The following is a 13,448-nucleotide window of genomic DNA, read 5'->3' on the forward strand; positions in this document are numbered from 1 at the left end:
TCACCCCACACACCTTTTAAGAAACTATGTGTGACTTCCTAAAAGTTTTGAGGGCTTGTTACTCTAGCTAGGATGAGAGAGGGGGGTGCTATGTTGTTGTTTTTCAAAACTGTTGACAAAGGACCGGTCAGTTAAGTGGTATACAGATTAAGAAAAGATACCAAGAAGGGGCAACAAAGAAGGGGAATGTGCTGGCATGAATGGAGGGGTTGAAAACAAAAAAACCTGTTTGGGAGACAATGTACATCTGGAGTGTGGAAACCTTCATGCTGTTTTGTGTGTACCTGGGCAAATGGCAAAGTAGAGAATGGGACAATTTGAGGAGAAAAAGTTCACAAAGCATGAGCCATCTCCCTTCCTGTGCCTATGAGCTCTATGTGCTTTACCACATCTAGAGGGCTATTTTGCAACAAGCATCCATAAGTAGTTGTAATTAGTTCTTGCTTTTCTTTTCATCCTTTATAGCTATAAGCCAGTGGATAATAAACTGATTTGGTTGCCTTTACGAGAATTTTTTGAGGAGCTATTTGCACAAACATTTTCCAGAAAGCAAAACCAGACTTTCTTAGGCCACATCCAGACATGCTATAGGCAGAAGCGCTGGCATGATCTTCTCAAACTGATGCAACATGTTCACAAATCTGCTGTGAACAAAGAAACTAAAGAAAATGCCTCTGGTAAGACCTCTGTTAACTACACAATGCTCAGTTTTTTAAAATTCCATCCCTTTTTTAGCCAAACTGGATAAAATGTGAATGTTAAACCTTTCATACTCCCATTCCTAAGGGGATGCAAGTAGATGCCATACTTTCCATTGAAATCAGTAGAACTTGAGTGTGTCTGAAGTTGGGTTGATCATTGTGCATAAATTGGTAAGCAATTTATTAGATGTGATTTCCTTTAGAATTCAAAAAAGGAAGAGATGGGCAATAAAGGGGAAAATACCTGCTTCTGTGCATCTTAAATGGTTAAGTGAATGGTGTTGCAATACTGCTAAACGAGTATTATTAAAGTTAAGTGGATGGAGGTTGGGTCAGTGACTTAATGGGAGACACTATGAACTGCCATGTAAGCCTCTCTGAATAATCTGAGGAACAGTCGGATAAAAACAGAAAACTAATCATACATTTACAAAACCCAATTTTGAGTGAACAACTTATGGGAGATGATATTATAAGCGACTCAGATTTAATCTCAGTTGTAAATTCTGTTGGGTTTTAAAGAACAGAGGTGGTGGGGGAGAAAGGAAGAGACATTCCAGTTAGAAGAATAAAGTGATGAAGAAGAAAAAATGAAGAAAAGCTAGCCTTTGAAAGTGATGTCCATGACACCTTTTAAAAAGCTAAAATCGTTTGGCCAGCCCTTTACATATGAATAAGAAAATCTTACAGCTGATTAAGAAATGCATACAAAATAATGGAGCTATGTATGTATACCTTTTCCCTGGTGAAAAGGTCTTTGCTGAAACAGAATATTTTGACAATTCTGAATTACCAAGGCTTCAGATATTGTCAGATATGTCATGTTTTTAATGGTCTTGTTCTGTTGTAGGATTTGATATGGTAAAAGCACTAGTATGAAAGTCACTTGTTCAACTAAATGGATTTCTAGCATAATTTAAACTATGCTGTAATTACACCCAGTTTCTGAAATTGTAAAATTTGAATAATTTTTATAGTGGCTTCCATTTGAAATTCATTTTTATAGACAAAAACTATGCTATATCATATTACTTGGCTTTGTTTTATAGGCTTCCTGTTGAAGGAAAAGTGGGAAGAACTTGGTATCCGGCTGAATCATGCCCAACAGCAGATGAAGATGACAGAAAACGCTTTGGTCTTTGCCTTTGTAGAGGTAGTCATTTTGTACCCTTGATTCATTTATTAGTACATGTTAGTGTTGTTCAATCATGGCTACAAAATATTTTATTAGCGATAATGATGTCACCTTATGGAATTGCACATAATCAGGGGTCAGCAAAATGTGGCCTGCAGGCCTTTGTGGTCCCTAGGTTTGCCCCAGGAGGGGGGAAAAGGGGGGGAGAGAAAAGAATTTTGTTTTATGCTCCAAAATTCCCACCAGAGCATGTACAAGGCATTTTCCCATGTTTTGGGGGGAAAAGAGGAAGTGGACAGAAAGCCACTTCTGCTCATGTCCTGTTGTTAAAAGTGCCTCTCCATGGTGTAAAGTGGCTAAAGAAGGCCATCATCATCATCATCTTCCCATACCCCCTAAAAGAGTGTCAAGGGGCATAATAATGTTTTTCATATTTTTCTTCAGGGGTGTGTGGTGAAGCATAAGGCCCTGTAAGGTATTTTGATGGGTTAATCTGCCTTCTCCAGTTGTCCAGTCCTGCATAGACTTTCACATGGGATCAACATCAGAAAGGGAAATTAGCTCCTATATGCCAGGATTTTCCATCTTAATGTTTGCGCGCTCAATATTGAGTGCTCACTCTACTATGCTGTATCTCCCCTGTTGTTCAGTTTAACCAGCCAAAAACCCTGATCTATTTTCTGGGAAGCATGCGATTCTCATGTGCTAACCTTCTGTCCTACTTTTGTATTTAGGGCACCTTGGCACAAGCAGTGAAGAAAGGAGAGTGGATTCTGCTAGATGAGATTAACTTGGCGGCAGCAGAAACTTTAGAATGTCTAAGTGGTTTACTTGAAGGATTGTCTGGTTCACTAGTATTGTTAGACAGGGGAGACACAGGTATTTGGTCTATTGTTTTAGTAATAGATTGCTTTTTTCTGTTTGGTAATAGACTGTTTACACAAGAGACTACACTTGTCCCTCCGTATTCGCTAGGGTTAGGGGCACAAGACCCCCATGAATATGGAAATACCGCAAATAACAAAACTACCATGTTTTTACCTGAGAGGACACCTCTCTAGGAATCTAGGGTCCTCCGGTGCAACTCTGTGGTCAACGTCCAACAGACATTGATCACAGAACTGCACTGGAGGAGCTACAAATGCCTAGTAGAGTATTCTCTCTAGGTCTTTCAGTGCAACTTTTAGTTAAAGTTGACTATAGAGTTGCACTAGAAGACCTAGATATTGCTATAGAGAACACATTACTCAAATCCATGAATAATCAAATCCGCAAATATCAAATCCGCAAATATGGAGGGATGAGTGTATTTTTTAAAAGTATAATTTAATATGGTGAAACTTGTGTCTTAAGATTCTTGGAATTTCAGGATGCCGTGTAAGATTCTTAATATTGATGAGATATACGGGCTTGGTTATAGGGAGACCCACTGTAGATGGTCTTTGGAAGTGGGAGTGGAGAAACAGAGCTCTACAATGCTTTCTTACATCCAAAAAATGGATTTGGGTGTCTTCATGTTCCAAAAACCTGCTATTTCGAGGCAGGATTTTTGTATAGCCTACAAAAAGTGGTGGCAAATTGATCAGGAGAGAGACATAATTAAAATCCAGGTCAGTAACAGTGGTTGAAGAAACAGAAGTCCCATCCCTTTTCCGGTAAAAGACTTCAGCTTGCCACTTGACAAAAACTTAGAGCCTGAGGGTTGACAGAGGAATTATCCAAAAAGAGCAGGAAGAAATCAAAACCAGAGTGAAAATAAAATGCAGCCTTTTTTCACCAATAGCTGGGTAAGCTGAAACCTGATGTCACAATCCTGTTAGTCAGTGAGAAATGGATGTTCTTAGTCTCATCAGCACTGTAGTTTTCACCTAATGTTAAAGTACTTTCAAAACTGTAACTCCTTGGGTGATAATTCTTTGTATATAGATATTGACTTAACTATTGAAAGCCCATTGAATTGTGAAATTCAGCAAAAAAACAAAAAAAAATCTCTGTTTTTGATTCACTTCTGCAGCTTTTTTACTTGAGGCTTGTGTTTTAAAATCTGTAAATACTGGTATGTTTCTGCCCCATCTAGCCACATTCATGCTTTTTTCCTCCTAAAAATTCTTAGTCCATGTTTGCATGGACCAAATACCATGTCCTTCCCACATCCTCCCAGTTATTATTCCTCATGACACGGGACCCAGTCCCTGGTCTTGTTGTGCCCTGTCCGGACAATATCTGGCCAGTTCAGCACGAACTCCTGGTATAACCCATTAAGCCAACTCAGTTTTTGCTCCAGATCTTCCCAGAAGATTCAGAGACCTCCAGACTGATGCTGGGCAGCTGTTTACAATGTATTTCAGTGTGGTACCTGCTGCCAGTGCACATCACTCTCTTTGATGTCAGAATGAAATACCCAGCCATGTGATTGATGCTGGGTGCTTCATTCTGACCTTAGAGGGAGCAGTCCATGGCAATGGGAAGCACAGCAGATGCATATGTGAACAGCTGCTTGATACATCATTCCGGAGTACCAGGTAATGGGTGGACATTGAGGCAACTTTGAGGCCAGAATACTCTGGGCTACTCCTGGAGTATTTTGGCCTATACAGACACCACCTTCGTTACATGAGATTTCTTTCTGCATTGGTGTGAATGTCCAGCAAGTATTTAGAATTCACCGTAAAAAATGGTGCCAGCAGATTCAACCCTAAAACTAGCATCTTGGGAGTTTGCAACATTTACACTTTGCTCAGCACCAATCTTTAGATCATCAGCTGCTATTATGTATAAATTATGAATGGGACCTGATAATAGAAGATTGTGATCTGGAGGATATTTGATTTGACTTCTCTGGAAATGTAGCATGCATAAATCAATACACTTAAGCAATTGCCATTTTTGCATGGACATTTTGCTGTGTATGACATAACTGAAGGATTCCATTTTAGCTAATGCATACATAAAAAGTTATTTTATGAAAAAATGTTGCCGTCGCATGTATATACTATTCTAAGTTATTACGAAAATGAAGAGATGAAGATATGAGCCTGAATGTAGTCGCTGGTGCCCGCTAGGATATACCTGTAGAACCAATCATTAAATGATAAATTATAGAGTTGGAAGAGACCCTCAACCTGTAGATGAATCCCAGTGATTCAGATTGAAACACGCTGTTGGTTTTAAGCCATGATACTGCTCGCTGAGGTGAATTACAGGATTATATGGCACTCAGGAGACAGACAATAGGAAAATAACTGGCTCTTACCGAAGTTATACTGTCCTTATATACTTAACTTTCTTAGACTGGCTTATGTTTTTACTGAAGTTAATAGAACTAAAACTGCTTGGCTATGTGTTTTCTTTCCAGAGCCATTGGTACGGCATCCCAATTTTCGTTTGTTTGCCTGTATGAATCCAGCTACTGATGTTGGAAAAAGAAATCTTCCTCCTGGAATACGGAACAGGTAGGCAGTTTCATCAAAACTGAGCATAATTTGTATTCCTATTGTAGCATTGTAGCACAATTTGTAGCATTGGTATAATGTTGTTTCCAACTAGTGTCTTGATCAGAATTTAGTAAACAAAACAGTATCACTCATTTAGGGGAGATACTGTAAGCCATTTTTGGCTTCGGAGCAGTTGTAGACAGAGCACCTGTGACTTACTGCCTTCTCTCTGCTTTTGTAGTTAAGTGGATATTTATTTACCTTTCTCTTGCCCAATAAAGAGAACAGATTCATTGCCACTACAAAGTGTAGATTTTGAAAAGTGTTTGTGTCCTATATTGGAGCTGAATTTAGCTGGCATAAAGAAACATTGGACTTCAGTATCAGGAAGCAGATGAGTTATTTACAGTGTAATATTATTCTGTAGGTTTACTGAACTTTACATAGAAGAACTACAAAATGAAGGAGACTTGCAGATACTTATCACAGATTACCTGAAGGGGCTGAATGTGAGCAAAAACATAATCAATGGGATCATAAGGTAAGGCAAACAAATATTTTAATAAACAAATCAGCAATGTATAAAGATGCTTAACTCAATCATATTTTACTGTAGAAGGCAAATTCGATTTGCTTTCATAATGCTCTTTATCAGTCAGACTGTGTTATATGGTTAATGGTTTTTGTCTATAAAATGGTTTCAGTTTGTCCTGTTTTACTTGTGATGTGGTACTAATCAAAACCATTTCCTTTGAAAGCAGTTGGTCCTGTCTTTCTGTATGACAGGGCTAAGAAATGTGTGATCCTCCACATGTTGGATTAAAGCTCCCATAATCCCTCATCATTGACTAGATTTTTTTTAGGGCTGCTGAGAGCTGCAATCTTACAATATCTGGAAAGCCACATATTACCTACTGTTGCCATATGAACTAGAATTCTCTTGAGTTAATTGTAAATTGAAACACTGAACAGATAATTAAAATTCTATTGCTCCTAGATTATGGAATGGCCTGCCAGATGAGATCCGTCATGTTACCATCCTAAACGGCTTTAAGAAAGCTGTTAACGTGGATCTTTTCTGGCAGGCCTATCCTGAATAAATTCCCAGCCACCAAAATAAGGAAATCCAGCTTCTGACCTGACCTCACCTCGCTATAGCCCAGTGGTGGCGAACCTATGGCATGCATGCTAGAGGTGGCACTCAGAGCCTGCTCTGTGGGCACACATGCTGTCGCTCCAGCACAGAGTTTGCCAGAGTTCATTACTAAAAAGCCAGAGGGATGTGGCACTTTGCAATAAATAAGTGGGGTTTGGGTTGCAGTTTGGGCACTCGGTCTGCAAAGGGTTCACCATCACTGCTATAGCCACTCCATACCGTTATTTGTGAATTTTAATTCTAATCTGTTTAACTGTATTTAAAGGGGGGTGGGAATGATGATTTGGGAATGTACATTTTAATGCTGTAAGCTGCTCCAATTGCGTTTCGTAGAGGGACGGGATATAAATAATAATAATAATAATAATAATAATAATAGTTGTTGTTGTTGTTGTTGTTATGTTAGCGTTCACATATGTAGACCTCCTTATTTCCTTTTTTTCAAAATTAGGGTAAGTTCCATTTGTCAGTACATTATCTTAACTTGTCTCACTGCAGTGTTTGATAGCTGGGCTTCCTCCTGCCTTCCCAAGTGTTAGTCATTTAAGAATGTTAACTGAAAGTAACCTCCTCTGGACAAATCTAGCCAAGAAAACCCCATTCGGTCTTAGAGTTGCCATAAGTCAGAAATGACTTGAAGGCACACACCAATAGCAACAGCAACTTCATATCCTCAATTTAAATCCACAGCCTAGCTGAGTGTGTATATCAAGATCCAAAGTATCTGTGGGGCAAAACAGGCCGCCCTGAAGGGGCAGCTTGAAGCCACCCCTGACAAAGCTGGATTGGGGCCATGGCAGCTGCATGTCGCAGCTCCAAGCTGCTGCAGTGCCGGCCGAAAAAGGAGCGGTTTTCAGCCACTCCTTTTTCAGCTGCAGAAAAGCTGCCTTTAGCAGTTCTCCTGCAGCACCTTCCCAGCATGTTGGGAACTTGTGGCTTGTAACTGCCACACCCCCAAGAATCCTGGAAGCCAGCCCACTTGTGGGCAGCTGGAAACCAGCTTCTGGGCAACTTCAGAGCATGCCGCATCAAAATGCTGTGCTCTGAAGCCATTGCCTGGACTGCAATTGGTTTCATCCCTAACTGAGCTTAAGGAAGATGCAGACATTCATTAGAATGTCTAACTTTAGAAATCGTCCTTCTTGAGAACTAGTTAATTAGCCCTTCTACCAGCAAACTAATTATCCCTGAAGAACATGTTTGTGCCATTCTGACTTTCTTTACCTGGTGCAAAATAAACATTAGACTCTTGTCTGAATTCAGCATTTAAGCAGGAGAGCATTTCATATTCCATAAGTCATAGTAGTATTTAGAGTTGAACAGATCTTATTTTTTACTGCCGCCTTTCCCAACTTGGTCCCCTCCAGATGTTTTGATGTATGATTGGCTGTGTAGGCTGTGATCTCCATATGTTGGACTGCAACTCACTTTGCCCCTGACAGTTGAAGCGCAGCCTTTGGCTGAAGGAAATTATAGCCCAACAACATATTAAGATCATTGGCCATCCCTCTTGTATAAGTTGAGACACATTTGTGATAGATGCATAACAAACTGGGAAGTTTAAGGTCCTTGTGAAATCTTTTGCACCCTCTTCTACCATGAAGGGACAATTTCTGCAGGTCTTTGACTTATTCAGGCCAGATGAACATGAGTGTTAAAAATTATCATCTTTTATCTTGTATAGTTTCTATTTATCCGTGAGAAAGGAGTGTGAAACAAAGCTCGTGGATGGAATAGGCCACAGGCCTCATTATAGCCTTCGTACTCTGTGCAGAGCTTTAAGATTTGCATCATCCAATCCATGCAACAACATACAGCGCTCACTTTATGAGGTGACTATCCTAGCTGTTCATTCCTGAACTTAAAAAACAAAACCTTAAGCCTTTAGAGAAGAAAACTCTTTTTGAAACTGATTAAAAAAAAATAAAAATAACATTTTGTTTCCTTTTCAATAGGGCTTTTGCTTGGGCTTTCTTACACAACTTGACAGAATTTCTTACCCAATTGTTCAAAAATTGATATGTCAGCATATTCTCTCTGGGAACATGAAAAATCTTCTCAAGCAGGCAGGTGTTTTCTGCATATTTATCTTTTGTTTGCTTGAATGATGGATGTAGTTTGAGTTTGTCATATGTGTATCATGTTGAGTGGCATGGGTGGACTTTCATGTTACATTAACTATGTCGCACATGGATTAGGTTTGAGTTCTGTGGGTTTTTTTTAATTTGTCTGTTAACAACTGCATGACATATTTTCTGCTGTAGCAAACTGTGGCTAACATTAATTATAGTTAATTTCAAACAACTGGTTTCTAAAAGTGATGTTAAAAGTAACAATAATTAGTGTTAATTCCAGTTTCCAGGTTGGATTGGGATAGGGGTAGGGGAATTGCGCAACAAAAAGAGGCTACATAAACAAGAAACTAGGATTTATCATGATATGCAGTGGTGGACTGTACTATAAATTGTGAAGAGCTCCTGTGAGGGAAATGCTGTATTATGATGATGAGCGTCTGTTGCCTTATCATGCAAAGAGAACTGCTTTTCTGGAAAGTTAGTTGTTCATACCATAAACAAAATTCATTTCTCAAATATCTTTCTAGCCCTTGCCAGAACCAAAAGGAGGGAGAATGATTAAAGTAGAGGGATACTGGATTTCTGTTGGTGATATAGAACCCACTGTGGATGAAAGCTATGTACTCACACCTTCAGTTAAACTTAATCTCAGAGATATCGTCAGAGTTGTATCGGCTGGGTATGTTGGACTTCACCCTTTTCTATTCAAAGCTAGCATCATAAATTGTATGCCAAAATAGCACTTGCATTATTCTCCTCATTTCCCAAAGTTCTACATCAGTAAAAGAAGTTGAAAAATAACATTTGTGACCATGGTTTGAGATTGTGAATGTTCTCTGTCCCTAGCTTTGGTTTTTTTTTTTTTAATTAGTCAGTGGCTTCATCTACACTGCTGAATTAGTACAGTTTGGCACCACTTGAACTGCTATGGATCAGTGCTATGGATTTCTGGGATTTTAAATTTTTATGAGAAATTTAGCCTTCTCTGTAGAGAAGTCTGGTGCCACAATAAACAGCATGTCCCAGAATTCCACAGGATGGAGCCGTGACAGTTAAAGCAGTGTCAAACTGCATTAATTCTGCAGTGTGGCAGCAGCCAATGACTTACTAAATTCTTTTATCATACCACACAACATGAAGGCCAAATCTCATTTCTTGATAATGCTCCTAAAGATTATGTGTTTGAAAAACACAACCAAATTGAACAAACATTGAGGGAATCTCCCAATAAGTTCTAGGCTGTTTTAAAATATTGACTCTAACTTTACTTTCTTCTGAATCTTCAAGGACTTATCCAGTACTGATTCAGGGAGCTACTTCCATTGGTAAAACCAGTTTAATTCGCTGGTTGGCAGCAGCAAGTGGGAATCACTGTGTTCGAATTAACAATCACGAACATACTGACATCCAAGAGTATATAGGATGTTATACATCAGATTTATCTGGGAAGCTGATATTTAAGGAAGGTAAGGTTGTGTTCATTACGTTTATCTTTCACTCAGTTTTTTTAATTTCAACCAGGGCTCTTCCCATCTCTCCTATTGTCCTCAAAAGCAAATGACATTTTTTCTTTGGCACTATGGTTTAACACAAGAGTTATAAACAACCTTGGATGGATAGTATTATCAGTTATTTTGCTTGTTCTTTCTCTGCAAAAGCAATATTGTACAAGAACTGTGCTTCGGCATTCAGTGCTTCTTCTGTGCAGGATATATTTAAGGTATATTAACTATGTTGCTGTTGTTGTTGTTATACATTTCAAAGGTATTCTCATTGATGCAATGAGGAGGGGCTACTGGATAATCCTAGATGAACTGAATCTGGCACCCACTGACGTTTTGGAGGCCCTGAACAGATTGTTAGATGACAACAGAGAGCTGTTCATAACAGAGACCCAAGAAACAGTCAAAGCTCATCAAAGATTCATGTTGTTTGCTACACAGAACCCTCCAGGACTGTATGGAGGCAGAAAGGTATGAAACCTTTATACACTCAGATGGAGTCCCCTTTTTTCTAACAGTATATACCCCAAATTAAAACAAAACTTTGTGCCCCTTACAGATTGCATGCAGCCTTTGAACCCCATTTTTGCAGTCTCAGCCTCCCCACATTTGAAAAAAAAATGTTGGGGGCTGTTCTCAGCGGGAAAAGAAGGAGCCATCTAGTATTAACTTGTTGCACTTCCCAGACAAGGCAAGGAATGGAAACATCTTGAGACTTTTGCTAGTTGCTCTGGGGAGTTTATTTTCAGCTTTCTTTTCTTTTCATCTATCCCAGGTTCTGGTGCTTTTTCCTACTCATGTCTTAGAGAAGGAATGGCACAAATTGGATGCTTGGAGAGCCTTAAAGATTTACATCAGGCACATAAGCTATTCAGGTGGTTTGAAGCTCTGTTTGGCTCCTTTCTACCAAATTTGCTGGGGGGGGGGGGGAGGCCTCAACCTCTATGATTACTAGATGGCTGAATGCATACACTTTCACTGCATATGAATCACTGAGACTTCTTAAGCCACAGGGAGCTGCCACACACTCAACCAGATTTGCTGCCACTTTGACCAACACACCCATGGAAGAGATTTGCAGAGTGGCTACCTGGACAAATCCTTCCACCTTCACCCAACAGTACAAATTTGTCAGGTTTGTGGCAGTGAGAGCCTCTTTGGGCGGGAGAATCCTCCACGTACTGATTCCTACTTAACTTTTTTTCAAATCATGTACCCCTGCTATATTTTCCTTCCCAACAAAAGGTGGAGGCTTGGATAGGCCCCATTCCTGGATGACTCCTTCTCCGCTGGCAGAGAATGTGATATTGGAAACTGATCATGAAGGTCTATTCTTGCCAAGGAGAAGGAGACGTCCAGCCCCACCCTCTGTGGCAAGAGATTTCTTGTATGCTTTGGTTCTTCCTCTGGTTTTTGCATCGAACAGAATGGATGAGCTAGGAGTTTCAGTGAAGATGATGCCATTCCTTGCTTGCCTGGGTAGCAGGAGGAGTTAACCCATTCCTGGATGTGTCCTTCTCCTTGGCAAGAATGAAATTTCATGGTACATTCCCAATGTACCATTTTTAGGTCATTTTTATCTGAAAATGTCCCCAAATGTCCCTATATCTTCCACAGAAGAGATAGTTTATCTTGTTCACACACCCTAGAATCCCCCCCTCCTGATGCTGAAAACCAGCTGCAAATGGTGCTCAGAATTGGCATTACATCATTTTCTCTTAACCTCAGGGGCCAGAAATTGTCCTCTTCTCTCCACCCAGTTGCCCACCCTTATTTAAAGTGAACTGGATGTTTTAGAGTAGACAAAAAGGGTTTATGTCCCTTTAAATAAGTAAATGCTGTCAGTTTAATATATTTTATTCGTCTTCATGTTCAGCCACACAAACATGTATCCAAATGCCAAATTTGATAAAACTCAGGAAAGCCCCCTCCTGCAAAAGAGACTGGCAATTATTGTTATTATAAAAGGCAAAAAATTATTAGCAGTAGTATTTTATTTATAATACAGAGTCTTGTCATCCCTTAAAGACTGATATGTTTTATTTGATTTAGGATTTTGTGGACTACAGCACACTTCCCTAGATGCAATTTAAGTGGACTGCGGTGCATAGAGTCTTGTGCCAAATAAAATTGGTTAGTCTTGACTGGTTGCCATAAGACTCTATTATTTTTACTGTAACAGACTGACATGACTGCCTCCCATTTCCCCCCAATTATTTATCTAAATTATTTCTGCTTTAAGGTATTGTCAAGAGCCTTCAGGAACAGATTCGTGGAGCTACATTTTGATGAGCTACCAAGTGCGGAATTAGAAACCATTTTGCACAAAGGATGCGACCTTCCACCTTCTTACTGTAGCAAACTTGTCAAAGTCATGTTAGAGCTGCAGGTAGTGACAACACTCCTTTTCTTCTTCTGTATTTTTTTTTAAAGTTAATAAATTGAATAGATTTACGATTTGGATTCAAAGTTGATTGTTGACTTGGAGATTCTTAATAAAAACTCTTAAAATTTGTAAAAGCTGTATTTCAGCCTTTAAAGAAGGTATACATCATATATCCCTATCCTAATAAAGGAGCTGTGTCAATTAGACAAGTATATCTCCTCACTTTTTATATCTTGGAATTTCTGAGTGTCATAATTCCTCAGGACACCTTCCAGGATATGTTAAGTAATGGGAAATTGATGGCAACTGCTTGAATGCAGTTGCCTTGACTCTGCTACTGATGAACAAAGGGAAATATAAATGACATGAATGAATAAATGGTGAAAACTGGACCATGCTGTGGTAATGGACATACTTGGGGAATTCAACTGCAAAGTGGGAGTTGTAGCTAGGGTAGTGGAAAAGCAACTGTGAATATAAAAGATAGTGTTTTGGTAATTAAGGCTTACTTTTATGCCCTATTAATCTAGTCTTATCGCAGAGGTTCATCAGTGTTTGCTGGCAAGCATGGCTTCATTACTCTCCGTGATCTCTTTCGTTGGGGTGAAAGGTACAGATTAGCAGAGCAGGCAGAGAAGGACTATGACTGGCTCCAGCATTTAGCAAATGATGGTAAGATTTCACTTCTTTTTTTCAGTGTATACTGTTGATACATACTTCTGGTATTCAAATTTAAGATTATTGACTCATGTTTAATATAAAACATAACATGGTAAGCATCCTGGAATTTTCTTTTTTTGCCTTTTTTATTCTTAGGGTTTATGCTTCTGGCAGGAAGAGTCAGGAAACAAGAAGAAGTGGACGTTATTCAAATGGTTATTGAAAAACACTTTAAGAGGAAATTACATCCCCAGCATCTTTTCTCAGAAGAAAGTGTCAAGAAGCAATTGGGTAAGTGTGCAAAATATATTTTAAATGTTTTAATACTTGGTTAAAACTAATTAATGTGCTGGTTTTTGTGTTCTTTATGTGACTATGTGTCTGCTCCCATTCCTTTTG

The 13,448-nt window shown here is 39.2% G+C and overlaps 1 protein-coding gene across 2 annotated transcripts in view; it reads left to right on the top strand.

Annotated features, from left to right (window-relative positions):
- MDN1 (midasin AAA ATPase 1) overlaps window positions 1-13,448 on the top strand; it is a 173,294-nt gene that overhangs the window by 29,820 nt on the left and 130,026 nt on the right. For both annotated transcript variants that reach the window (XM_089530729.1, XM_089530730.1), the window contains exons 16-28: window positions 466-677; window positions 1,751-1,854; window positions 2,571-2,715; window positions 5,192-5,288; window positions 5,698-5,811; window positions 8,111-8,258; window positions 8,382-8,492; window positions 9,029-9,180; window positions 9,789-9,967; window positions 10,266-10,474; window positions 12,246-12,392; window positions 12,920-13,061; window positions 13,206-13,340. In XM_089530729.1, the coding sequence (XP_089386855.1) occupies window positions 466-677; window positions 1,751-1,854; window positions 2,571-2,715; window positions 5,192-5,288; window positions 5,698-5,811; window positions 8,111-8,258; window positions 8,382-8,492; window positions 9,029-9,180; window positions 9,789-9,967; window positions 10,266-10,474; window positions 12,246-12,392; window positions 12,920-13,061; window positions 13,206-13,340 (1,895 nt within the window). The remainder of the gene's footprint in view (window positions 1-465; window positions 678-1,750; window positions 1,855-2,570; window positions 2,716-5,191; window positions 5,289-5,697; window positions 5,812-8,110; window positions 8,259-8,381; window positions 8,493-9,028; window positions 9,181-9,788; window positions 9,968-10,265; window positions 10,475-12,245; window positions 12,393-12,919; window positions 13,062-13,205; window positions 13,341-13,448) is intronic.

Source organism: Sceloporus occidentalis, unplaced genomic scaffold, assembly GCF_023333645.1.
Source record: "Sceloporus occidentalis isolate IW3139 unplaced genomic scaffold, rSceOcc1.0.p SCAF_6, whole genome shotgun sequence".
Classification (NCBI taxonomy): domain Eukaryota; kingdom Metazoa; phylum Chordata; class Lepidosauria; order Squamata; family Phrynosomatidae; genus Sceloporus; species Sceloporus occidentalis.